This window comes from Myotis yumanensis, unplaced genomic scaffold (genome assembly GCF_028538775.1).
Source record: "Myotis yumanensis isolate MYYU_CA2020_CCGP unplaced genomic scaffold, mMyoYum1.0.hap1 SCAF_4, whole genome shotgun sequence".
NCBI classification, from domain to species: Eukaryota; Metazoa; Chordata; class Mammalia; order Chiroptera; family Vespertilionidae; genus Myotis; species Myotis yumanensis.
In genome coordinates this window covers 44,902,406-44,929,024 of record NW_027223755.1, presented here as the reverse complement: position 1 = coordinate 44,929,024, position 26,619 = coordinate 44,902,406, and the positions used below count along the sequence as shown (strand labels likewise).

The 26,619-nt window shown below is 42.0% G+C and overlaps 1 protein-coding gene across 4 annotated transcripts in view; it reads right to left on the bottom strand.

The window, feature by feature from the left end:
* The window catches only part of XRCC4 (X-ray repair cross complementing 4), a 193,318-nt gene extending 166,749 nt beyond the window's left edge, over nucleotides 1-26,569 (bottom strand). The window contains exons 1-2 of one of the 4 annotated variants that reach the window (XM_070412287.1): nucleotides 26,528-26,569; nucleotides 1,246-1,394 (exon numbers count right to left, since the gene is read on the bottom strand). In XM_070412287.1, coding sequence (XP_070268388.1) covers nucleotides 1,246-1,384 — 139 coding nt within the window. In that variant the 5' untranslated portion in view covers nucleotides 1,385-1,394; nucleotides 26,528-26,569. Of the gene's footprint in view, nucleotides 1-1,245; nucleotides 1,395-10,477; nucleotides 10,504-16,442; nucleotides 16,468-26,337; nucleotides 26,432-26,527 lie in introns of those variants that run through there. The other 3 variants (XM_070412288.1, XM_070412290.1, XM_070412289.1) reach the window with 3 other exon arrangements.
* Nucleotides 26,570-26,619: the final 50 nt, after the last annotated feature.

Genomic DNA, 26,619 nt, shown 5'->3' with positions numbered 1-26,619 from the left:
ATATAAAATAAATATCAAAAATATAAGTCTTTGTTTTACTATGGTTGCAAATATCAAAAAATTTCTATATGTGACACGGCACCAGAGTTAAGTTAGGGTTTTTCAAAATGCTGGCACGCCGAGCTCAAAAGGTTCGCCATCACTGCCCTAGTGACTAGCCTCCTTGCAGTTTCTTCAGCCCAGGAACACAACTTGCTTTATAGCCAGGTGCAAACATTTTACACTTTAACCAAATGTCTGTGAAGTGTTTTCCCATGCCTCATCTCATTTGATCGTCACAGAAGTCCTGGAGTAGGTAGATAGGACACTTAGTAGAATCCTATTTTCTTTTTACTAGCTGGAAAATGGAGATTTAGAAAGCTTAGAAACGACCCAACTGAAAAGAAGAAATGCTGCACCTTGAAAACGACTTCAGGTTTTCTCACTGTGCAGGATATAGTCAAACACTGTCGCAGTTAAATATTTTATCCTTTGTTCTCCCTGCATGATCTACAATAAAAATCTGCTTCGTGTTGATATTTACTGCTGTGTTGCTGACAATTACCTGAAAGAGAAGTTGGGGTGCTTCCCTGGGCTGGAAAAATTTTAGCTAAATCAGAAAGCAGATCTAATTAAGCAAGTTTATTCTATATATATAAAAGGCTAAATTGACTCACGCATATGCTATACATATAAAGCTCTCGCTGGCGCCAAGCACATGCATGTTTCGATCTGTCATTGTCAATTGTGAATTTGGTTGACACTTCTATTATAGAGAAAGGGCGAATAGCAATATTAAAATATTTCTTCTAATTAATTTACTTTCAGTGTGCACAAATTTGTGCACCAGGCCACTAGTATAACCTAAAAAGTAAAGCACCACTACTCTACTCCACCGAACCAGCACAAACTATTGAAGCAGCCAACCCCCAGTATTTCCCTGGTGTCCTCAGAAAAGATACAAGTACAAGGTACTATTTTTATTTGGTATAAAGAGGTCATTTAAAAGTCCAACCAAGTTCAAATACTAAGGCTCAAATTGTAACCAGAATTTGGAGACTCTTATTTCTCTATCCTTCTATTAATACTAATTATAGAAAATAGCATTAAATACAATACAAATCTGTATACAACTTAGACATCGATAACGAGTAAAAACAACAATATTAATTTTATCCAACATCTGTTTTAAAAAACACACTTTAATTTGAAGTATTAAATTAACTGAAAAATAGCTAAATACTAAAAATTTACTTTTTATATTACCTGTCCCGGTCCATGCTGACTGGCCATCAGTAAGTGTAACAACAAAGCCAGATCCAAGTGTTTTTTCCCAAGTGACTTGTAGAAAATGAATTATATCAGGTTCAGAATCAAGGCAGATTCTGATTACTTTTTTCTCCATTTCTGGTCACCTATCAAGTAAGAATAAAATTAATATTTTAGCAAGAAATTGTGACTATCCAACACCAATGTTTTCTATATTGGTTTCTCAGCTATAGCACCAAGAAAATAAGTTTTTTAAAAAAAACCAACCACTAAACTCAATGAATCAGTTCTGTTCAATACTGTTTCACAGTTTTTATAGATGTGAAAAGTGGAGGCCCATTAATGGGGAATGATTTGCCCAAATCATGAAGCTAAATAAAAATTACTATCTCCAATATGAAGAGTAAATTTTCTACAAGATCCAATAGCCTCTTTCTCTGTCTGTGAAAGAATATTCGAAATGAAAAAAAGGCAGTAAGAAAGAGGCTAAGAATATCTTAGAACCCAAAAGTTGGTAGTCATGCCTTCTCCAAGAAAGAAGTTCCCAAGCTCAGTGACTCACTCGGTCCCCTGAGACAGGAAGACCTGCAATAGAGATGTGTTATATGGAAGTATTGCAGCTTAAAAACAATAAACGATTTTTTGCATTTTTAAAATTTGGATTGAAGTAGTATATCCAGGGGAAAGTACACATATAAAAATACAACTTTATGAATATAACATTGAGCAAATCCATGTAAGCAATACCTAAATCAAGAACATTACTACCCCCCAAGAACTAATTCTCACAATACCTCCCTTCAAGTCCCCAAATAACCACTCTTCACACTTCTAACAGCTATTAGAGCTTGAGTGTTTTTTTACTTTTATTTAAATACTAGAGGCCCGGTGCATGAATTCGTGCATGGGTGGGGTCCCCAGGGTGGGGGTGGGACACCCTTGCCAGTCGGGGATCCAGATCCATCTTGCTGACATTCACACCGGTTATTAGGAGCCACCTGGCGGCCTCTTTTATAACTTTCTTCCTTGAGGAGTGTCTAGGGAGGGGAAGCAGCTTTGGTGCCTGAGGCCGATTTCCAGGAGGCCAGGGGCACTGTCAGGATCGTGCCCACGGTGCTGGTCCGTTGGTGCCTACCCCATTCTCCAGAGATTGGACCTGCAGGACTACTGAGGAGTGAGTGGCTGCTGCTGGGCTGGTGGGCTGCTGGGACGGGTCAGTCAGCTGAGTGGTGCTCCTGCTGTGGGAACACACTGACCAGCATGGGGCTGCTCCTGCATTGAACATCTGCCCCCTGGTGGTCAGTGCATGTCATTGCGACTGGTTGACCAGTCATTCTGGTCATTCTGGTCATTCAGTCGTTTGGTTGCTTAGGCTTTTATGTATATAGACTAGAGACCCGATACACAAAATTTGTGCAAGAGTAGGCCTTCCCTCTCCTGGCTGCCGGCACCAGCTTCCCTCTGGCACCCGGGAGCTGAGCTTCCCTCCCTTCAGCTGCCGGCAGGCACCCAGGACCCAGGCTTCCCTGCAGCCGCCAACAGGCAACGGCGGCCTGGACTTCCCTCATAGCCACGGCTTCGTCCAGAAGGACATCTGGTCTAATTAGCATATTACACTTTTATTATAAACACACAGCATATTTTCTGTCTGGCTTCTTTTACTCAACATTTTATTTGAGAAATTCATGCATATTTTCTTAAGAGTTGTAAGAAGATCACATATACTATTCCATTACATACAATGAGTGGCCAGATTATTATGACCACTTGACGTTTGTAGGCAAATTAGCTATAATTTCGCTCTGAAGTTGCTAGAGGGCCAGACCATTATAAATAGGGAAGCAGGTTGTTTACCATGACACTAGAAGTAATTTTTTTCTGACGATATGGGTAAACAACACAATTTAACAACCTTTGAACATGGGATATATTTGAACGTGAGTGTCCAATTATGACCACCTGACGTTTGTAGGCAAATTAGCCGTACACTGCATCATATGGGATATGGAGGCCAAAGAACACATTTGCTGTCTGCAGTTACCAAGATAAAACGTCTCCAATTCACACCGGAACACAAGGATTGAACAATCGAGCATTGGAAAAAAGTCATGGTCCGATGAATTACGTTTCCAGTTGCATCATGCAGATGTCAGGGTGAGAATTTGGCGGAAACTGCATGAAAGCATGCACCCCACATGCATGAGTACAACCCTTCAACTGGTGGGGGCAGTGTTATGGTTTGGGGCATGTTTTCCTGGCATGATTTGGGCCTTTTAATTCGTGTGGAACAACATCTGAATAGCACAACATAACTAAGTATCATTGCTGATCAAGTTCATCCTATCATGTTAATGGTGTATCCCAATGGAGATGGCTTCTTCCAATAAGACAATTCGCCATGCCATGGTGCTTGTATTGTGCAGGAGTGGTTTCAAGAACATGAGCGAGACTTTACCTTGCTTAGGTGACCCCCACAATCACAAGATCTCAATCCAATTGAGCATTTGTGGTACAAAGTTAAAAGAGCCATCAGGCAGCTGGTTCCACAACCATCAAATCTCACAGAACTGGACAGTGCTATTCATTAGGCATGGTGTCAGATTCCTCGCATCACCTTTCGACATCTCGTGGAGTCAATGCCAAGAAGAATAGCCGCAGTATTTAAGGCAAGATGTGGCCCAACAAAGTACTGATGGGTGGTCATAATAATCTGGCCACTCTGTGTGTGTGTGTGTGTGTGTGTGTGTGTGTGTGTGTATGTATGTATGTATCCCACGTTCAAAGGCTGTTAAATCGCCTTGTTTACCCATATCTTCAGAAAAAAATCACTTCTACTGTTGTGGTAAACAACCTGCTTCCCTATCTATAATGGTCTGGCCCTCTAGCAACTTCAGCATGAAAGTATAGCTAATTTGCCTACAAACGTCAGGTCATAATAATCTGGCCACTCAGTGTATAGTATAATTTGTTTATCCATTCTACTAGTGATAGACATTTGAATACATTCCAGGTTTTGACTATCACAAATAGTGCTGCCATAAACATTCTAGCAAATACCTACAGCATATATACATATGGTCAGTTTTAGTACTATACGGCCAAAAATTTCCTAAAAGGTTTGTACCAATATAAACTTAGTATATGAGATTGCTTGACCTTGCAAACATTTCTCATTTTTAACTTTAGCCATTTTAATATGTATGCAGTATTATATTATAGTTTTAATTATAATTCCTGGATGAGAAATGATGTTGTGTACTTTTCATATATTTATTGGGCATTTGAATATCAAGTTTTGTGAAATATCCATTCAGTTATCTTTTTCTTATTGATGTTCTTATTGATTTGGTTTTTTTTCTTTTTTATTTGTTCTTTATATTGTGGCTATTAATCCTTTTATAGACATACTAGAGGCCCGGTGGGGTCCCTCGGGGTGGCCTGTGGGGATCTGGCCCCAACTCACTCCCCAGGCTTGCAGCCCTAGCTTGCGCCCGCAGCCTTGCAGCCCCGCAGCCCTGCCTGACACTCCACCGTGGTCTGGCACCACACCCTCACCTGCTCCACCGTCCAGCCTGCAGGATCGATCATGGCCGGCCCCCCATCCTGCTCCCTCAGTGCCTGGGAGCAGAGCGGCAACCCTGCCCCCCACCACTGACGCCGGTCACTGTCTGCAGGGAGATCAGTGGGGCGATAGGGCCCCCACTTGCACCCGTGTTGGCCGGGTGCCGCTTGCTCACTTGCTCCACCATCCCGCCATGGTCCCACTCTTGTCGGGGCCCATCTGGGCTGGCAGCACCTCCATTGCCACCCACCGCCAGCGCCGTGTTGCCAATGCCCACCATGTTCCACGCTGTCCCCTGGTGGTCGGCGCACATCATAGCAAGTGGTCGAACTCCCAAACAACCGCCCGAGGGGATATTTGCATATTAGGCTTTTATTATATAGGATGTACTGTGAATATCTTCTTCAACTCTGTAAGCTACCTTTTCATTTTCGTAATGTATCTTTGGATGAAATGTCTTAATTTTAATGAAGTTACAATTTAACAAAGTATTTATGGTAATACTTTTTGTGTTCTGCTTAAGAATTCTTTGGACACTAAGATGTTCTCCTATGGCTATCTCAAAGTTTTACAATTTTATCTCTCACATTTAGATCTGCAATTGATTTCTGTGCATTGTGTCCAGGAGGGGTCAAAATATATTTTTTCCATATGGATATCAAATTGATCCTGTACTATTTATTAAAGACTATCCTTCCCTGACTGCACTGCTAAATCTCCTTTGTCTTTAGTCATGTGACTGAATATATGTATAAGGTTAAATATTGTTTCTTTGTTTCTGCAGGGGTGCAATTTTATGTTTTCCTAGAGGCCCAGTGCACAAATTTCATGCATGGGTAGGGTCCCTAGGCCTGGCCAGTGATCAGGGTCAATCAGGACCTTCCGGCTGCCAGCCAGGGCCTTCCTTCATTCCGCACCACACCCTGGTGGTCAGTGCACATCATGGCGAGCGATTGAACTTCCCGGCCGAACTCTGTGGGGGGCACTTTGCATATTAGCCTTTTATATATATACTAGAGGCCGGTGCACAAAAATTTGTGCACTCGGGGGGGAGGGGGGATCCCTCAGCCGGGCCTGTGTCCTCTCGCAGTCTGGGACCCCTCGGGAGATAACGACCTGCTGGCTTAGGCCTGCTCCCGGGTGGCAGAGGGCAGGCCCAATCCCTAGGTGCAGCCCCTGGTCGGGCTCAGAGCAGGGCGGATCGGGAGGTTGCAATGCCACCCTCAGTCACGCTCAGGGTAGGGCCAATTGGGGGGGTTGGGACACCGCCCCGTCACACTCAAGGCAGGGTCGATGGGGAAGTTGTGGCGCCACCCCCTGTCACGCACAGAGCAGGGCTAATCAGGGGGTTGGGGCGCTGCCCCCTGTCACTCACAGAGCAGGGCCCATCAGGGGGGTTGGGGCTCCGTACCCTGTCATGCACAGAGCAGGGCTGATCAGGGGGTTGGGGCGCCTTCACCTGTCATGCACAGAGCAGGGCCGATCAGGGGGTTGAGGAGCTCCCCCCTGTCACTCACAGAGTAGGGCTGATAGGGGAGTTGGGGCACCGCCCCCTGTCACACACAGAGCAGGGCAGATCAGGGGGTTGGGGGGGCCGCACCCTGTCACACTCAGGGCAGGGTCGATGGGGGGGTTATGGCTCTACCCCATCACACACAGAGCAGGGCCCGTGGGGGGGCGGTTGGGGCGCCACCCTCTATCACCCACAGAGCAGGGCCGATCATGGGGTTGGGGCGCCACCCTCTATCACCCACAGAGCAGGGCCGATCATGGGATTGGGGCGCCGCCACTGTCACACTCAGGGCAGGGCCAATGGGGAGGTTATGGCTCTACCCCGTCACACACAGAGCGGGGGGGGGGGGGGGGGGGGGTTGGGGCACCGCACCCTGTAACGCACAGAGCAGGGCCAATCAGGGGGTTGGGGCACCACACCCTGTCACACACAGAGCCGCAGGGCGATCAGGGGGTTGGGGAGCTCCCCCCTTGCCGGAAGCCGGTCCATCCTTGCTGCTTGACACAGTCGCTGCAGGAAAGAAACATCTGCACAGCATATGTTTCAATGGACCTGGCGTATATAGCATACTTTTCTTAATATGTTTGCTCCCTTTAGCGCCATGTGTTTTAACCAAGGTCACCTCTCCGAGAAAGGTTGTTTCCCCAGGTGGGGATCTTTCCCTGAGGTTAGGGAGGGGATACAACCCCTTAATTAAGTGCCAGGCGGGTAGTTAAGCTACATAATCTTTACTCCCTGGAATGGAGATAAGAAACGCCCTAACCTTTGTAATAGAAATTGACAGGATTAAAATCGGCTGGTATAAATACAGATGTAACAAGACAATAAACATGAGATCCTCATCAGATCCTCATCAGTTCCTAACCAGAGCTCCAACTAGAACTTTGGCTGGAGATCCTGGCTAGAGGTCCTGACTAGGCTGCTGATCAACTGAAGGCTGTCTTCGTGTCATTCCTTCTTCACCGACTCCGTCCACACCTTTGCGGACCCCTGGAACCGCTGGGGTTGGACTCCAGCACCCCCTGTCAGGCACAGAGCAGGGCTGATCAGGGGGTTGGGGCGCCTTCACCTGTCACGAACAGAGCAGGGCGGATAGGGAGGTTGTGGCCCCGCCCCCTGTCACACACAGAGCCGCAGGGCGATCAGGGAGGTTGGGCGCTGGCCCCTGTCACGCTGATCCCGGTGCCGGGAGTCCTCCCGGCTCCACTGATCCCGGTGCTGGGAGGCATATTACCCTTTTACTATATAGGATAGAGGCCTGGTGCACGGGTGGGGGCCGGCTGATTTGGCCGGAAGGGTGTCCTGGATCAGGGTGGGGGTCCCCACTGGGGTGCCTGGCCAGCCTGGGTGAGGGGCTGATGGCTGTTTGCAGCTGGTCACACCCCCTTCAGGGTGGGGGTCCCCACTGGGGTGCCTGGCCAGTCTGGGTGAGGGGCTGAGGGCTGTTTTCAGGCTGGCGGGTGACTGAAGCTCCCAACTGCTCCTTTTTTTCTTTCTTTTTTTATTCTGGGCCAGCTTTAGCTCTGAGGCTTGGCTCCAGCTCTGAGGCCTGGGCTGCTGAAAGCAAGTATCTGGTTTGTTTGGGTTCTATAATCGAAACACTGTTTCAACTCCAGCTCTGAGATCCCGGCTGGCTGAAAGCAGGTTTCTGGGGTTTTGTTTAGCTTCTATATTTGTAACAATGTTTCAAACTGCAAGCTGAGAGGTCGGCAGCGGCAGGCGGGGAACGTTGGAGTCTTCCGTCACTGAAGCAAGCAAGCCTCATGTTCGCTTCAAGCTGCCTGGCTGCCGGCCGCCATCTTGGCTGGCAGTTAATTTGCATATCGCCCTAATTAGCCAATGGGAAGGGTAGGGGAGTGACACCAATTTGCATGTTTCTCTTTTATTAGTGTAGATAGAAGATATTTGGCTTGTCAAGTTTACATTGAATAGTGATTCTGTTACTGTGATCCAATATATTATAATCTCTTCCTGATCTTGCCATTTAGAAATTTGATAAACCTCCCTTCTAAGTATTAAAATCACTTATGTAAAATTTTATCAGGACAAGCTTGAGCACAGACATCTTTGGCTTACAATTAGAAACAAGCCTCTCATAGACATCAATCACTACTCAGTAGGTTTACTGCTGTTATCTCCATTTAATTCACAAGGATTCAGGAGAGTCCTTTGTAAAACCTACCTACTCAACAAGTCTAGCAATACTGTGTTTTTAAAAGGAGAATAAATTAAGACTTGAGACCTTTTCAGGGATTCTCTCTCATTTCTAATGATTAGGGTGTGTGGTTTTTTTTTCTATGAAAAAAAACCATTCTTCTGGTATTTCACTCTAGAATCTTGCCCAGAGTGACCTCAAACTTACCAGACTACAGTATGACACATATTATTTAGTTCAAAGCAAATAATAACATTTTTCTAATATTAGAATATCCTTTGACCATGTCACTTCATTAAAGGATGTATAAGGTATAGAAGTGAAAAAACAAAACTAAAGAAATGCCCTAAAAATTACAAATATGCAAAGAATAAACATGATAAAAAGTCAAAACCAGGAACAAAGCACAAACTTCAAAGATAGAAAACTAGAGAGAATTATCCTTTAATCAAATAGCATAAATCTCTTACTAGATGATCCTAAAAAAGATAAAAGGATATTCTGTAACCTTTTATTTAGGGGGAAGAATGTAAATTTGCTTCGAATTTTATGACCAATAAATATAACATGCTACAAAAATCCAGAAGTAAATTATTAATTGTCATTTCATTGACAACTGACTACATTTTAATAAGAGCAAATTTTTACATCAAAACTTTCACTTTTCTTTTTCAATTCAAAACTATTATGTTCTTATAAATGAAGCATCATATTTTTCTAATTAACAATGAATATAAAAATAAAAACAACTCACTTTGTCAACTTTTCACAATACAACTCTAGCTCACTACAGATCTCTGTCTTTTGGGAGTGGAAAAGATGCTTCATTGTAGAATGTTAAAGCTATACAAGGAAACCAAGAAAGTTTCATAATAAAGAGAAAAATATCTAAAATTAAGAGTCCATGATACCTCCAAATTGATGAATTAGATATAATTCTAATTTCTACCTAAAGTTTATTCAGAAAAATATTTGTTATTCTTCCCAGTAAAAAACAGTTATAACCATACTTGAGTCACCTCAATTAAGCATGTTGACATTTTAAACATATGTAAATTTGTAGGACTGACATCAGAATCACTAAAAATATATATAATAATTTTTAAATATTTCATTTAGTCCAAATTTTTTCCTACAGCAAGGCCATATTTGCCTATATTCGCTTAACTCTGAAGTGCTTTACCCATTTCTGAATAATTCTTTTAGATCAATTAGTTAAAACACTTAACATGCAGTAAATTACTCACATGCTCCATAATCCTTAAGTTTGAAAATTACTGGAAAATGTGTGTTACTGTTTTTTTAAGCCAATCATTGAAAAAGACACATAGAAGCTTACACAATTCTAATGGGGGAAAGGAGGGTAATAGAAACTACTTATGAAGGCCACATTTTGCCTCTACAAAATTTATATACAAATACACACACACTTACACAGATTATTTATTCTTAAATGTGCCTCATGAACCACGGTTATTGCGAGCAATGAATGTAACTTTGTGAAAGGAAAACACAGCACTTAGAATTACTACACTAAAACAGGAGTTGGTTTCACTGCTGTTTTTTACCACATTTGAAACAAGTCACAATTTTTAAATTATAGAGACAAATTAACGTAAAATTCAATATTCCAAATGTCCATCAGTAACTCATCCTACTCACAATTATACAAAGGGCTTTAATTTCAATAATCTTAAAAAGATATTTAGGCATTAGATTAGTTTTAGCAACAGCTTTGAATAATTAATGTTTCAAATATTTTCCAATTTTCTGATTAACTCTAAATACTCATCACAAGAACAAATTAATATTACTTCAAAGATTCTATTATTTTAGTAAACTCAGATTTGAAACCATGTATGCTACATGTGAGCTGAGTTTAAGCACTTAACATATTGATAGTCATATGTGATAGCTCAGTTTTCTATAAGTATTTTGTGCAAGTAGCCTCAGAAATGTTTTCTTTATCAATTGAATCTTAATTTCATATTTTACTTACTTACTGAGGTCATCCTCTCATTAAGTATCAAATACAAAATACCTAAGAACAACAGAAAGAGGAAAAAGATTGATTTGGATTATCTTTTAAGATTCAGTATGAACAAATCAACCACCTCTTTGCTTTCACCAGGCATGTAAATAGAAATAGTCAATCATAGGGGTTGTTGGTTTTTTTGCCCGAAGACTACTTGAAGAAAAGCGGTGCAATCCTTTTCAAAGGCACTGATTGATTAGGGCCATAAGAAAGCCCAGATTCTGTTTTCTAGGGGCACTAAAGGTCAGACTAGTATCAGTACCTCTCCCAGCCAGAGCCAAGGATCTAACACAAGCCTGCAGGTGGAAACAGTTGGGTCCCACCCCAATTTGTACATCAGTAGCTTTATTGAGGCTCAGAACAGTTGAGAATTGAGAAGCTTATCTTTAGTACTTTGTGTCTTTGATACTTGGCTTCTCTCTTAGAAGAGAAATAAGTTGTTGGCTGGTATGCAATTGATGTGATCTACACTCTGAACAAATACCATTCACAGTTGCCTCTGAATAAACAAGACACTTTTTAAATTAGTTTACAAAGAATTTTGTATGCCCTTTTGGATGCTGATAAGGAGCAGTGCAGAAGCCAACTCTCTTAGGTCAGCTCAAGTTAGTGACAACACTGTATCATTGATAACACCATTTTGAACTTGAGCCTCTTTCAGTTTCCTTTATAGTAAGTTATGTTTTCTTTTCAAGCTGCTTGGGCTGCAGGTGTTCAAACTTCTACAGCTATGCCAAGGAGTTGTACTTACAGATCAGAAAGGGCTAAATGCATGTTTCTAATGAAGCAATTAAACTTAAGTGCCCCCTTGTTGAGAAAAGTAGGCTGATACCTAAAGTGAGTTCGGAATAAAGATTAGCACAGAGCACATGCTGTTAGTAGTCTGTAATTAGATTACTGATCACATTATTTTGTTTGACCTTATTTTTTTTTTCCCCAAGGAGAAGAAGAGCCCTAGCCAGTTTGGTTCAGTGGACAGAGCATAGGTCCCAGATTGAAGGGTTCCAGGTTCGATTCCAGACCAGGGTAGGTACCTCAGTTGCAGGCTCTAGCCCAGGCCCTGTTGGGACTTGCAGGAGGCAAGCAATGGATGTGTCTCTCTCACAGCGATGTTTCTGTCTCCTCCCTCCCTTCCACTCTCTCTCTAAAAATCAATAGAAAAATATCCTTCGTTGAGGATTAACAACAAGAAAAAAAGAAAGAAAAGGTAAATTGTAAATCAATAGTGTGCTGATAAATTTTTTAAACTCCATCACATTATAAAAATTCAAGGGTAGAACCATATATAATCTACACTAATAAAAGAGAAACATGGTAATTAGCGTACGACCGCTACCCTTTCCATTGGCTAATCAGCATATCCTTATGCAAATTAACTGTCAGCCAAGATGGCGGCCAGCAGCCAGGCAGCTAGAAGCAAACATGAGGCTTGCTTGCTCCAGTAACTGCAGACTCCAACGTTCCCGGCCTGCTGCTGCCGGCCTCTGAGCTGGCAGTTTGAAACATTCTAACAAATATAGAAGGCAGGGATCTCAGAGCTGGAGTTATACATTGTTTTGATTATAGAACGCTCAGCAGCGGAAGCCTCAGAGCTAGAGCCAGAGCTAAAGCTGGCCCAGAATAAAATTTAAAAAAAGAGAAAAAAAAGGAGTGGTTGGGAGCTTCAGTCAACAACCACCAGCCTGAAAGCAGCCCTCAGCCCCTCACCCAGACTGGCCAGGCACCCCAGTGGGGACCCCCACCCTGAAGGGGGTGTGACCAGCTGCAAACAGCCATCAGCCCCTCATCCAGGCTGGCCAGGCACCCCAGTGGGGACCCCCACCCTGATCCAGGACACCCTTCAGGGCAAACCAGCCGGCCCCCACCCATGCACCAGGCCTCTATTCTATATAGTAAAAGGGTAATATGCCTCCCGGCACCGGGATCAGCGTGACAGGGGGCAGCGCCCAAACCCCCTGATTGCCCTGCGGCTCTGTGTGTGACAGGGGGCGGGGCCACAACCTCCCTATCAGCCCTGCTCTGTTCGTGACAGGGGAAGGCGCCCCAACCCCCTGATCAGCCCTGCTCTGTGCCTGATAGGGGGGAGTTCCCCAATCCCCTTGCGGCTCTGTGTGTGACAGGGGAAGGCGCCTCAACCTCCTGATCGGCCCTGCTCTGTGTGTGACAGGGGAAGGCACCCCCTCCCCCCCAGGCCCTGCTCTGTGTGTGACGGGGTAGAGCCATAACCTCCCCATCGGCCCTGCCCTGAGTGTAACAGTGGCGGCGCCCCAACCCCCTGATCCGCCCTGCTCTGTGGGTGATAAAGGGTGGCACCCCAACCCCCTGATCTGCCTTGCTCTGTGTGTGACAGGGGGCGGTGCCCTAACTCCCCTACCCCCTGATGGGCCCTACTCTGTGCATGACAGGGGCAGCGCCCAACCCCCCTGATGGTCCCTGCTCTGTGTGTGACAGGGGGCAGCGCCCCAACCCCCTGATTGGCCCTGCTCTGTGCGTGACAGGGGGTGGCGCCGCAACCTCCCCATCGACCCTGCCTTGAGTGTGACAGGGGACGGCACCCCAACTCCCCAATCAGCCCTGCTCTGAGCCCGACCAGGGGCTGCACCTAGGGATTGGGCCTGCCCTCTGCCACCCAGGAGCAGGCCTAAGCCAGCAGGTTGTTATCTCCTGAGGGGTCCCAGACTGCGAGAGGGCACAGGCTGGGCTGAGTGACCCCCCTCCCCCCCCAGTGCACAAATTTTTGTGCACCCGGCCTCTAGTCCTATATAATAAAAGGCTAATATGCAAATTGAGTGAACTTCAGAACTACCGGTCGCTATGACACACACTGACCACCAGGGGGCAAATGCTCAACACAGGAGCTGACCTCTGGTGGTCAGTGCACTCCCACAGGGGAAGCACCGCTCAGCCAGAAGCCCTGAGCCAGGCTCACGGCTGGCAAGCACAGCGGTGGCAGGAGCCTCTCCCGCCGCCTCCGTGGCAGCGCTAAGGATGTCCGACTGACGGCTTAGGCCGGCTCCCCTTGGGAAGCCGGCCTAAGCCGTCAGTCGGACATCCCCCGAAGGCTCCCGGACTGCAAAAGGGCGCAGGCTGGGCTGAGGGACTGCCCCCCCACCAGTGCATGATTTTCATGCACTGAGCCTCTAGTTGCTAGATAAAAACAAATACTGAGCTATTTACTTGTGTAAGGCAAACATCACACCATAATTCAGGAAAACTAAGTGTAAAGGACTATTTCCCTATTTGTTTAGTATTTTTTAAAGCATTGACTATCCGTGTATATCTTGTCAGAATTCTCATATTGCAATATTTTAATTAATTATTCCTAGCATTTTCATTATTAATAGCATGTCAACTTGCTGGTTGATGTTATCTAATGTTAAAGTTTTGTTTTGAAAAATGACCACAAAACCAATTTACCTTTAAATTTCCAAAGCAATTAAAACAAAAATATCAAACTAACCTTATTTAAAAGAAATGCTTTCCTAAAATAATCTTTTCAAGTTGGAATTTTCTAAATTTTAAAGTTAAAGTATTTATAGGACTATTAAATACCTTTCTAATCATGGTAGGATTATCTCCATTCTATTAAGTTTGAAAATGAAAGCAAAGTGACCATCTGCCCAGGTTCAGCTGAGATTTTCTTGATTTTAATATTGAAAGTCCTGTGTTCCTACGAGGTTAGGAAACCTCCTAACCCCAGGCAAATTAGAATGGTTGGTTTACCTTAAATAAGAGTAAAATATAGTTAAGACTGTGGGCATAATCTTATACAAAAACTCATAGTATAGAGCTGATGTTCAAAGAAGACATTATGTTAACAATCTGATGCTTCATAAATAAAATATTAAAAATATAAAATAACTCTAAAAAATTAGGTCATAGTCCGTTCTCAATTACCTCTCATGGCTGTGGAATGCCAGCAGCTGCCATTTCAAATATCATATTTACTGTTCATTTCCTCTGCTAATCTTTTACAAATACCATTAATAAGCATTAGTTTCAGTGATTCATTTACATTTAACTTCCTCTTCTTTCCTCTTACTTATGAAAGTATTTAAAAACAATAAATCGGCCTGAATAAATTTCCCACATTAAATCTAACATATAGGTTTCCAAAATGCCCTTAAAATTGGACCAAAAGTTCCAACCTATGACTTACTTATATGCAGCAAAAGGACACTCTTGATTACAAATAATGAAGGCAGATGAATGAGTATACTTATCATTTTGGAAATTTTCTGAACTTTCACAAGAATACTTCAGTTCTAATTGCAGTTTCATGTGGGAATGACACTTAACAGAACTAAAGAGATACCATAGTACCTGAAATATAGCATTACTAAGCAACAGTCTTTTCTCTTTAGAAATCAGTAATTATGATTTGTTAAGCTTCAAAATTTTGACACCTCTCTCATATTTTACTTTCAGAAAAGTTAGGGTATTCTTATGAAACACCATCAGTTATGCTTATATGCAGTCTTTTCTACATGAAAAAATATGCTACTCAGAACTGAAATTTAACTAAAGGCAATTGTGTGGAAAAGGAACAAGACTTGCACTGTACTTTTTTTCATTCACAAACCCACCATTTACTTAAAACTGCATCCATTTATCTCCCTTTTTCTAATGGCAAACACGGAAATGAATGATAATATTGGGGTACAAATGAAAGTTAATCCTACCTAATTCAGCCATACAAAAATATTTAAGAACCTTATGAAATTGTCAGTATTTAACAATTTTTAACCCACAAAGAATGGCAATTTTACATGGTTGAAATAATAGTAAGTAATAAACAGTGCATGCATATTACATTCCTAATTGGATGAATAACTGCATACTTCCTATGCTGCAATTTCAACCACATCTCTGAATATATTTTGGACAACTCTATTGGAAGAAGGTTCCAAGATAGAAGCAAAGATTTAATTCTGAGTCTGCTTGGATGATGCATTCCCAAACTGAACTGAAACTTTGAACTTCCTAAAATTTAAATAAAGCCTTGTACATTTAAAGCGAGGGTAAAAATCCTAATACCTCCAGGAGCTATGTGGGTCAGGTTTAAACCCCCCTTATCCCTGGGGAACCCCTCCCCATGGATGCCTGAAACCATGAATAGTATCAAACCATATCCTATATGATCCTATATAATAAAAGGATAATATGCACATTGACCCTAACATCAGAACAACCTAGAACAACCCGGAACAACCGGTAGCTATGATGCACGCACTAACCACCAGTGGGCAGACACTCAACACAGAAGCTACCCCCTGGTGGTCAGTGCGCTCCCACAAGGGGAGCTCCACTCAGCCACAAGCCGGGCTGACGGCTATGAGCACAGCGGCAGTGGCAGCGGGAGCCTCTCCTGCCTCCTCCCCAGTACTAAGGATGTCTGACTGCAACTTAGGGCCACTCCTCTGGGGAGCAGGCCTAAGCCGGCAGGTGGATATCCCCAAGGGGTCCTGGGCTGAGGGCCCCCCCACCCACGAGTGCATGAATTTTCACATGCCAGGTCTCTAGTATATACTATATGAGAATCTTAAAAGCAGCAAGAGAAAAACAACTTGTTGCATACAAAGGAAACTCCGTAAGGCTATAACCAGATTTTTCAGCTGAAACTCCACAGGCCAGAAGTGAATGGCATAACATATTCAAGTGCTGAAAGAAAAAAACTTCCAACAAAGAATTAATTCTCTAGCTGCAAGTTTATCATTAAGAGTTGAAGAGATTCTAAAACCAGGTGAAACCATTAATACTGGTCGCTACCGACAACAAAATCAATTTGAACCATGCTTTGATGGTGAAACGATCAGAATGGGCCAGAAGACACGGCAAAGTAATCTTGCTTCATGATGACGCACCATCACACACTTTAAAACCAGTTAAAGACACGTTAAAAGATCTTGCCTGGGAAGTATTAACCTACCCGCTGTATTCACCAGACCTTGCTCCTTCAGATTACCACTTGTTCTGATCGATGGCACACATGCTTTCTGAGCAGCACATCAAAACGTATGAAGAAGTGGAAAACTGGGTCTCTGAATGGTTTGCCTCAAAACAAGAAAAGTTCTATTGGGATGGTATCCACAAATTACCTAAAGATGGGGAAAATGTGTAGCTAGCGATGGACATTACTTTGAATAAAGCACTTTTGATGTTTCTCTTGAAAAAAAAAAAAAAGAGTTGAAGAGATTAAGAATTCTTCAAATAAGCAAAAGCTAAAAGAGTACATCACCACTAAACAGCCTTACAAGAAAGAAATGACACTAATTAAACAAGAAAGCATACAAAAGTAAAAAATCTCGCTAAAAAAGGTAAATATATAGTAAAGCTAGTGGATCACTCACTTATGAAGCAAATATGAAGGTTAAAGGACAAAAGTAGTAAAATTAACTAAATGACAATAATTAGTTCAGGGATGCATAAAATAAGATGATGCAAATGTTGTGTGGACTTCAGCAAATCATTTAATTTTCTTAACCTAAATTATCTCATACTACCTGCAAAACAGCTGTAAGTAAGCAACTGTGTATATTCCATCACTGGTATGAATGCACCATACACTTTGGGAAACACTGTATTCAACACCAAATGGGAAATTTTACATTTTAAACTTACTATGCTTACACTCTCATCTAATCTAAACCACATGACATTTTTAAAAAAATATATTTTATTGTTTTTTTTTACAGAGAGGAAGGGAGAGGGATAGAGAGTTAGAAACATCGATGAGAGAGAAACATCGATCAGCTGCCTCCTGCACACCCCCTACTGGGGATGTGCCCATAGCCAAGGTACATGCCCTTGACCGGAATCGAACCTGGGACCCTTGAGTCTGCAGGCCGACGCTCTATCCGCTGAGCCAAACCGGTTAGGGCTAAACCACATGACATTTTGAAAACACTGGACAACTTTCTCATAGCTACATAATAACTGCATATTTTGCACAAGGCCCTAATAATTCTAGAAGAATATTGTATCTCTATTCAAACACAGGTTCAAGTCTTGGTTACATGCCAAAAAATCAAAAATGTTTCCTAGGTTTTAAAAGTCACTAATTAATAAGTCTAGTGTTTTCTCCTTAAAACTCAACATCTTAAATCAAAATGTTGGCAAATTCTCTCTAAAAGAGAGATTCAACCAATTTAAATTTTAAAACTGTCTTTTCTTCTCTTCCATCTTTAATATAATGAAAATAGGTTAAAAGCTTTAATGAAATTCTAAGAAAATTTTTTTTTCACGTTTATCAAAGCATTTATAAAAACAAATATACCTTCTAACAGAATATCTGACCTCAAATGATCTTTGCATCCATTCTTCACAATATAAACATAACGTCATGTGGTTAAATGATTAGATTGCTAAATAAAAGCCATCAATTTTTGCTATCAGAAAAGAGAAACAATGACAGGTGCAGTCACAATACCCCTAATTTATGACCTTCTGGGACTGTTTTTAGGACTATCACTCAAAAAACATGAAGTTTAACCTTCTTCTAAAGTTTGCATAACAGATCTAAGATTGTGTGGTTCCAATGACTCATTATAAAAGCTTCAAACATCCTTCTACTTTACATGAAATGCTGTTATATTATAGTAATATTCATATAGAAATTAACAGGGTTGATCTGTGATATTCAACCATACATATCAACTTTACTCTTTTCTCCAGACTTTCTTCTTAGACATAGTTGTTAGATGATAACCAGAACAAATTTCCTTATCACATTTAAACTTCAGAAACTTTTTTTTCTTTAAATCTTCACCTGAGGATATTTTTCCATTGATTTTTAGAGAGAGTGGGAGAGGGAAAGACGGAAACATCGTTTGGTTGCCTCCTGCATGCACCTGACCATGGTCTGAGCCTGGGAGGAGCCTGCAGCCTAAGTACATGCCCTTGACCATAATCAAACCCAAGACCCTTCACTTAAGTCCGCAGGCCAACGCTCTTATCCACTGAGCCAAACCGGCTAGGGCCAGAAACTTTATGTTTTCTCTATTGCTAAATTCTTAGAGCACAAACTTTTAGTTCCCAAAGGTAATATCTAAGTCATGACTTGGGCCAATTTTTATAAGAATAATGCTTAAAATGAAGAGGTTGGTTCCTAAACATAATATTAAGGGAAAATTTTTAAAAATCAATTTACACATGAGTATCATAGCACAACTAATTTACAAAGTTATAAAGTACAACCATTCTGTCCTTTTTAAAAGGCACTTAAGTACACATATGGAACTATATCAATATACTCTATTGTATAAGCATCTACCTACAAATTAGCAAAGAAGCATCAATAATTTTTTAAATGTTAACTTTTTAACTGTCCTACATTTAACAGATGCTATATATTTTTTCTGAGCAGCTGTTCATTTGGACATGTTCCTTATTTATTAATATACTGTGTTCAATGCTAGTGTCATATTTCTTAAACAGGAACTTGGAAACTTCCAAATTCTATGGTAAATATTGACATATCTTATGTCAATATTTATACTGCAAGGACTTCGAGTCTCTTCAACAATGGCTGCATCTTATTTCTTAGCAGCCACTTGTTTCTGTTCCAATTGAGCAAGTTCTTTCTTTATCCAATAAAATTCTCATTAACTGTTCAGATAAAATTATAAAACTAAAAGCATCCTCTCAAGCAAAAACCAGATTAAGCTCTGTGCTTATTTCAACAGTTTCGTCACTTCTGCATGGTGAGTAAAGCTCAAAGAAACCAGTCACAAATTCAGGAGGGTCCTCCAAGTAGTATTTGGTTTTGATTACTTAATCTCAAGCCTAATCATTTTCAGCTCCACAAATGACAAGGAACAAATTGCCCACCCTTCTATTATTTTAAAGATGGTCACCTTTCCTCTAGGAAACAGACTATAGCAAATGCAGCATTGATTTTATACTCACGAGACCGAGCTTGAAATCAAAACTCTGCTGCTTCAAAGCTGAATGACTTTGGTCATGCCAATACAGTAAAACGTTCATTGACTACCTATGTACCCAGGCTTGGATATCCCAAAGATGAGAATGTGATATCCCACATTCTCAGCTCTCCAGTGACATAGGAACACACAAAGATAAGTATTACAAGCCTCTAAAGTGCAGAGGCAGGGAGGGAGCTCCTCTGGAAAGCCACACATAAGCCAGCCTGACACTGCAGGAAAGGCTTCCTTGAGTTACATCTTTTAAGATATGAATCTTAAAGAGTAAAAAAAAATGATTTAGGGGTGGAAGGAAAAAGATAAAGAAAGGCACTCCAGGAAGAAGAATCTGCAGGAACAAAGGCTTGGAGGCAAGAAATAGCATGATATATGGAAACGATAAATAATTCAATGTTTCGGATGGATTGTAAATCAAGGTTTACAAATTCAAATACCCAGTTAAGTTCAATTATTTAACCAAAACATATTGTGTACTTCTATGCCCTAAACAGTATTTTAGAAAATGGCATAATTGAATGAGATAAAAATTCTTCCCTTTCTGAAGTTCACCTTTTAATAGGAGCAGACAAACAATTAAAATTATACCTAGTAAGTATTAAAATATGGTGAAAAGTACTATAGTAAAAGGCGAAGATAAAACAGGGTAGAGGAAACTGGAGCACAGAAGCCAGCTGGGAGAAGAGGGGAATCAGTTGCAAAGCTACAATTTTATTTAGGAAATTAAGGCAAGCTTTATTGAAAAGGTGACATTTGAACACATATATAAAGGAGGTGAAGGAACTAGTTGTGTGGATGTCTGGGAAGAAACATTCCAGGTAGATGAAGCAGCCAGTACAAAGGCCCTAAGGTGGAAATGGGCCTAAGTGAGGGGGCAGAGTGAGGGGGCAGAGAATATAAAGGGGTAAAGTAAGAGAGGTAATGGGAAATCAGATCACATAGAGTCTTGTCAAATGAGAAGACATGAAATCTTTTTAAGCAAAAAAGCAATGTGACATTAGCTTTTAATAAACTTTTTATTTGAGAGTAATTCTGAATTTACAGAAAAGTTGCAAATATAGAATTCCCATACACCCTTCACACAGTTTCCTCTAAAATTAACACCTTATATTACCATGATGCAATTATCAAAACAAAGAAACCAACATTGGTGAATGCTATTAAGTGGACTCCAAACTACTCAGATTTTACCAGTTTTTTCCACCAATATTTTTTTGTCTATTTTAGGATCCAATCTAAGATAACATATTGCATTTAGAATCTTACATTTTAATACAACCTTTTACTTACATTTAAAAGTATCACACTGGCTACTGTATGAGAATAGAACTGTAGAGAGGCAAGGATTAAAGAATGCAGGGAGACCTGATAGAACATTATTACTGCAACCCAAACAAGAAATGATAGTGGCTAATAACAGACATCAAGCAAGAGATGATCAGAATACTAACAGTAGAAATAGTAGGAAACAGTCAAATTCTAGATATATTTTATAGAAAGAATCAATAGGATTTGCTGATGGAATATGAGAGAATGAGTGGAGAATGACTCCAAATATTTAACTTTTAGCAACAGGTTGTACAGAGTTGGCATCAGCTGAAATGAGAAAGAATGGGGCAGGGTTAGGGGTAAAAGAGTTCAGTTTCTGACATTTAAGTGTGAATATCTTGAAGTAAACAAGTGGAGATGTAGAGGTAGAAAGCTGGATATGTGAGTCGGGAGTTCAGAAAGCGAGGGGACAAGGAATATGAATTTGGTAGTCTTCAGTATACAGATGGTATTTAAGGTCATTAAGACTTGAGATCATTAGAGGGAGTGTAGACAGAGGAAAAGAGAACCAAAGACTGCACCCTGGAGCATTTCAATAATAAAAGATCAGGACTAACAGAAGGAAGACTGAGAAGGAGCAACCAATAAGTAAAAGAAAAACCAAGAGTGTGGAGTCCAGCAAATCAAATGAAGAAAATATATCATCAAAAAAAGAATGATCAATTGTCAAAAGTTGCTTACAGTTCAAATGATAATGAATGAAAATGATCAACACCTAGAGATCACTGGTAACGCTAACAAAAGCATTTTGCAGGTGCGTGGGAGCAATTGCCATTTTGAAATGATCTCAAGTGAGGACAGAGTTTGCCACCTCAAAATATGCTTACTGGGATATTGATTATTTTAAGCTGGTTAAATAATGAGGAAAAATCTTTAACCTCCCCCAAACAGCTTAAAAGAATTTAAACAAAGGTCCTGCTCCAGGAAGAGAGCTATCGACATAGACAATTATAGTTTAACTAGAGGTCCGGTGCACAAAAATTTGTGCACTAGGGGGGTGGAGTGGGGGTAGGTCCCTCAGCCCGGCCTGTGCCCTCTAGCAGTCTGGGACCCCTCGGGAGATAACAACCTGCTGGCTTAGGCCTGCTCCCAGGTGGCAGAGGGCAGGCCCAATCCCTAGGTGCAGCCCCTGGTCGGGCTCAGAGTAGGGCCCACTGGGGAGTTGGGGAGCCGCCCCCTGTCACACTCAAGGCAGGGTCTATGGGGAGGTTGCGGCGCCGCACAGTCACACTCAGGGCAGGGCCGATGGGGAGGTTATGGCTCTACCCTGTCACACACAGAGCAGGGCCCGTGGGGGGCGGTTGGGGCGCCACCCTCTATCACCCACAGAGCAGGGCCGATCAGGGGGTTGGGGCGCCGCCACTGTCATACTCAGGGCAGGGCCGATGGGGAGGTTATGGCTCTACCCCGTCACACACAGAGCAGGGCCCACTGGGGGGGGGGGGGGGGTTGGGGCGCCACACCTTGTCACACACAGAGCCGCAGGGCGATCAGGGGGTTGGGGAGCTCCCCCTATCAGGCACAGAGCAGGGCCGATCAGGGGGTTGGGGCGCCTTCCCCTGTCACGAACAGAGCAGGGCGGATAGGGAGGTTGTGGCCCCGCCCCCTGTCACACACAGAGCTGCAGGGCGATCAGGGGGTTTGGGCACTGCCCCCTGTCACGTTGATCCCAATGCCGGGAGGCCTCGCTGCTCCGCTGATCCCAGTGCTGGGAGGCCTCACTGCTCCGCTGATTCCAGTGCTGGGAGGCATATTACCCTTTTACTATATAGGAAAGAGGCCTGGTGCACGGGTGGGGGCCAGCTGGTTTTCCCTGAAAGGTGTCCTGGATCAGGGTGGGGGTCCCACTTGGGTGCCTGGCCAGCCTGGGTGAGGGGATGATGGCTGTTTCCAGCTGGTCACACCCCCTTCAGGGTGGGGGTCCCCACTGGGGTGCCTGGCCAGCCTGGTGAGGGGCTGATGGCTGTTTGCAGCTGGTCACACCCCCTTCAGGGTGGGAGTCCCCACTGGGGTGCCTGGCCAGTCTGGGTGAGGGGCTGAGGGCTGTTTACAGGCTGGCGGGTGACTGAAGCTCCCAACTGCTCCTTTTTTTCTTTTTTATTCTGGGCCAGCTTTAGCTCTGAGGCTTATCTCCAGCTCTGAGGCCTCGGCTGCTGAAAGCAGGTATCTGGTTTGTTTGGGTTCTATAATCGAAACACTGTTTCAACTCCAGCTCTGAGATCCCGGCTGGCTGAAAGCAGGTTTCTGGGGTTTTGTTTAGCTTCTATATTTGTAACAATGTTTCAAACTGCAAGCTCAGAGGCCAGCAGTGGCAGGCGGGGAACGTTGGCTTCCTCTGTCACTGAAGCAAGCAAGCCTCCTGTTCGCTTCAAGCTGCCTGGCTGCCGGCTGCCATCTTGGCTGGCAGTTAATTTGCATATCACCCTGATTAGCCTATGGGAAGGGTAGCGGAGGTACGGCTAATTACCATGTTTCTCTTTTATTAGATAGGAAGGAAGGATAAGAACTAATATGTAATATGGAGGAACCTAACAAGGCTCATTTGACCAAAGACCTCTCTGCACTGTTAAAGATGGCCCAGGAAACATTTATTTACGAAACATTTGCTTTTCTATTTCTATGTTCGCCTCCCTCCCATATGTAGTCCCAAACCACTATCCCTTACCCTTCTTCTGGGCTCAAAATGGCATGTAAGCCTTAAGTACCCAATTTGTCCTCTTGTCACATATTCTTATGAAACTCCCATATGTACATATGTAATAAACCAGGTTATTTTCTCCTATTAATGTATCTTCTATTTACTTATTAGTCCAGCCAGAACTTTATAAGTGTAGGAGGGAACATTATTTTTTCTTCCCCCATACAAGAAAGAATAGAGAAAAAAAATTTTGATTTAGAGTATAAAGAACTTAAAGGATTTTTCAGAAGAGCAAATCAATAGGGTTAGAAGTGGAGAAAGGTTAAGAGAAGCATTTCTTAAAGTAAAAAAATAAAATAACATGCAGGTCAAACAAAACTTTTATGGGTCTTAATCTATAAGCCATGGGAAAAGAGAATTTAAAAAAAAGAAGGAGAAAGGACAAAAACAAACACTAGAACATGAAGAACCTCAACTTCAAACTATGGTGGCTACTTGAGGATGAGAGAAAACAAGCAGTTAAGTAAAACCATTTCATATATGTGAATATCAGTGAATGAAAGAAAATGGGAAGTTATATAAAAGGAAACCTTCAATACTCAATACTAGATACAAAGTAAAAAGAGAAAAAGGGAGAAAGTGGCCTGGTGGCATAAAAGCAATAACAATTTATTTCAAAAACCTTTTATTGAGTGCCTAACATGCAAGTCAATCAACTCTACATCATTATCCCTCCCTTTAAGGAATTTTTAATTTAGTGAAAGAGAAACCCAGGCACACAATAGGCAATGCTTACTGTGTGCTTATTAATGCCAGATTCTTGATGAGATGATTTACTTGTATGAACTCATTTAAGTCTCATATCATTGAAGAAGACTATGAACTCTCCCCACAGAAAAATAAAAATATGCACTATTTTTACATAAAATTCTAGGAAACCCATGAAACCAAAATTGAAAATACTCCTCTAGATGCAGGAGTGGCAACAGTTTTTGAACAAAGGAATGACACAGTCAGATTTTATTTTTAGTAAGTAAAGGATCTAAGATGATTTAGAGAATTCATAGCAGAGCTGCCAGAAGAGACTTTTGAAATAGTTAGCAATGTAAGATAGTACTTAAAATAGTTCATTGGCAGTAAAAACCAAAAGTAGGGGGTTTATGTGCTTAATGACCATGTAGCTCAACTACTAATTTCCCACCTCTCAACACATGTCAGATTAATTTTGTTTGCTATGTTACATTTTTAAAAAAATTATACACATATGTTTAGCTTCATCTGTTGCCATTTGTGTTCCTCAATGTAAAACTTTAACTGGCAAATGTTGTTCTTTATTCTTTTGAAGCTGAAGTATGTAAGTGCCCATGGCCTAAAATTAATTTTAATTCATAAATACAGTAACTCAACTGTGATCGTGAACAATTGCAGCTTCCTAGTGCTCTTCACAGGTAGTTGAAGCACAGCTTCACACAGAAGTATTCCCCTTAAATCAGTGGTTCTCAACCTTCCTAATGCCGCGACCCTTTAATACAGTTCCTCATGTTGTGGTGACTCCCAATTTCATTGTTACAAATTGAACATAATTAAAGCATAGTGATTAATCACAAAAACAATATGTAATTATATATGTGTTTTCCGATAGTCTTAGGCAACCCCTGTGAAAGGGTTGTTAGACCCCCAGGTTGGGAACCGCTGCCTTAAATGTTCATATAGATTGAGACGATCTTCACATTAGAGCAGAAACAGTTATAAAATCTCAACACATTTACTACGTTAGAAGCCAAGCTTGATGAGGTGTACAACATAACTTCTATAACTAAGCCAAGTTTGTTTAACTTGAATGGCAAGACTTGCAAGGTATAAATGGCTTGGTTTCTTATAGGAAGAGGTTACTGTACACTTTTCATACATTTCTTACTCCCCTCTTTCCCATGATCATTAAATTTCTCCAAGAAACAGGTCATCTTTATTCCTCTGCGGCACTCTCATTTTCCCAGTAATAAAGCTCAATAAAAACTTGATAAAATTGTGTATTTGACCACTCTTGACAATTCAGTAGATTCAAAAGTAAATTATATTTTTTAAAAAACTGAATGTGGTAGCAAACAATGTAATCACATAACAGAAATCTAATGTTTTAATCACCATGCTGCCCTAAATAAAGAAGGATCTCATAGTTAGGCCAAATACAGCTAAGGATCTCATAGTTTGGCCAAAAACTAATAAATCAAGTCATTAGTTACTTTCCCATTTTTCCTCTATCCACTTTCTGAGTTAATAAAGAATTTAAAAAATAACATTCTGAAAAGAACTCTCTGCTGTCTGAGAAAAAAACAAAACACAACTATACAGCTGGAGCCAAAGGGTTGTCATAATTTTCTGATTCATTTAAGGGGGTAGAGGAATAAACTCAATAATTCCAAAAACTATGCAAACTGAATACATCAACGCGCCTGTTTATCTAGAGTAGGCGAATAAAAAAAAATGGGGGGAAATATAGCCTCAGCCACTGGGATTATTAAAATCAGAGGAAGCTAAATTATACTACTAATTAAAAGAAAAAGTTGGCATATGATTTGTCTTGCCGTTGGAGCACTTCTCTCGAGTAATCGGCTCTGAACTCAGGAAAGGGCACTTGCTCCCCATTCATTGCCACAGAAAGTCGCCCGTGATCCCTAAGGACCAAACGTTTCAGCCCCAGATGCAACCTACTGACAGTTTACGAAAAGTTGGGGATTGGGAGAGAGAAGAGGCCAGTGTCAGAGAAATGATCCAACAGCCTACTCCACACAACCCTGCAGATTCAAGGGTCCTCCTCATCCAAAACCACTACAGAGCATTTCAAAGACGCTTTGTAATCCAAAGAACCCCCAGGTGCAAAGGGAGCAACTGAACAAACGGAGGGCCCAGCAGCTTACACATTAAAGGGGATCCTAGTCGGGAAACATCCACGCACTGCGGAGTTCTAGGCGGAAAAGAAGTGGGAACTAAAAATAATTAAAATTTAAAAAACTAAAAGGGGCGGGGGTGAACAAGCAAAAAAAAAAAGACAAGACTACCATTACTATTACTTAAAGAGGCGAACCCTGCCAGGCTTCGGAAACCTACCTCTCAGTGATTCGACTTCCGGTCTCCTCCAAAAGGCCCGCTCCCACAGGCTGACGCCCCGCAGCCAATGAGAGCGTCATCTACTTCCGCAG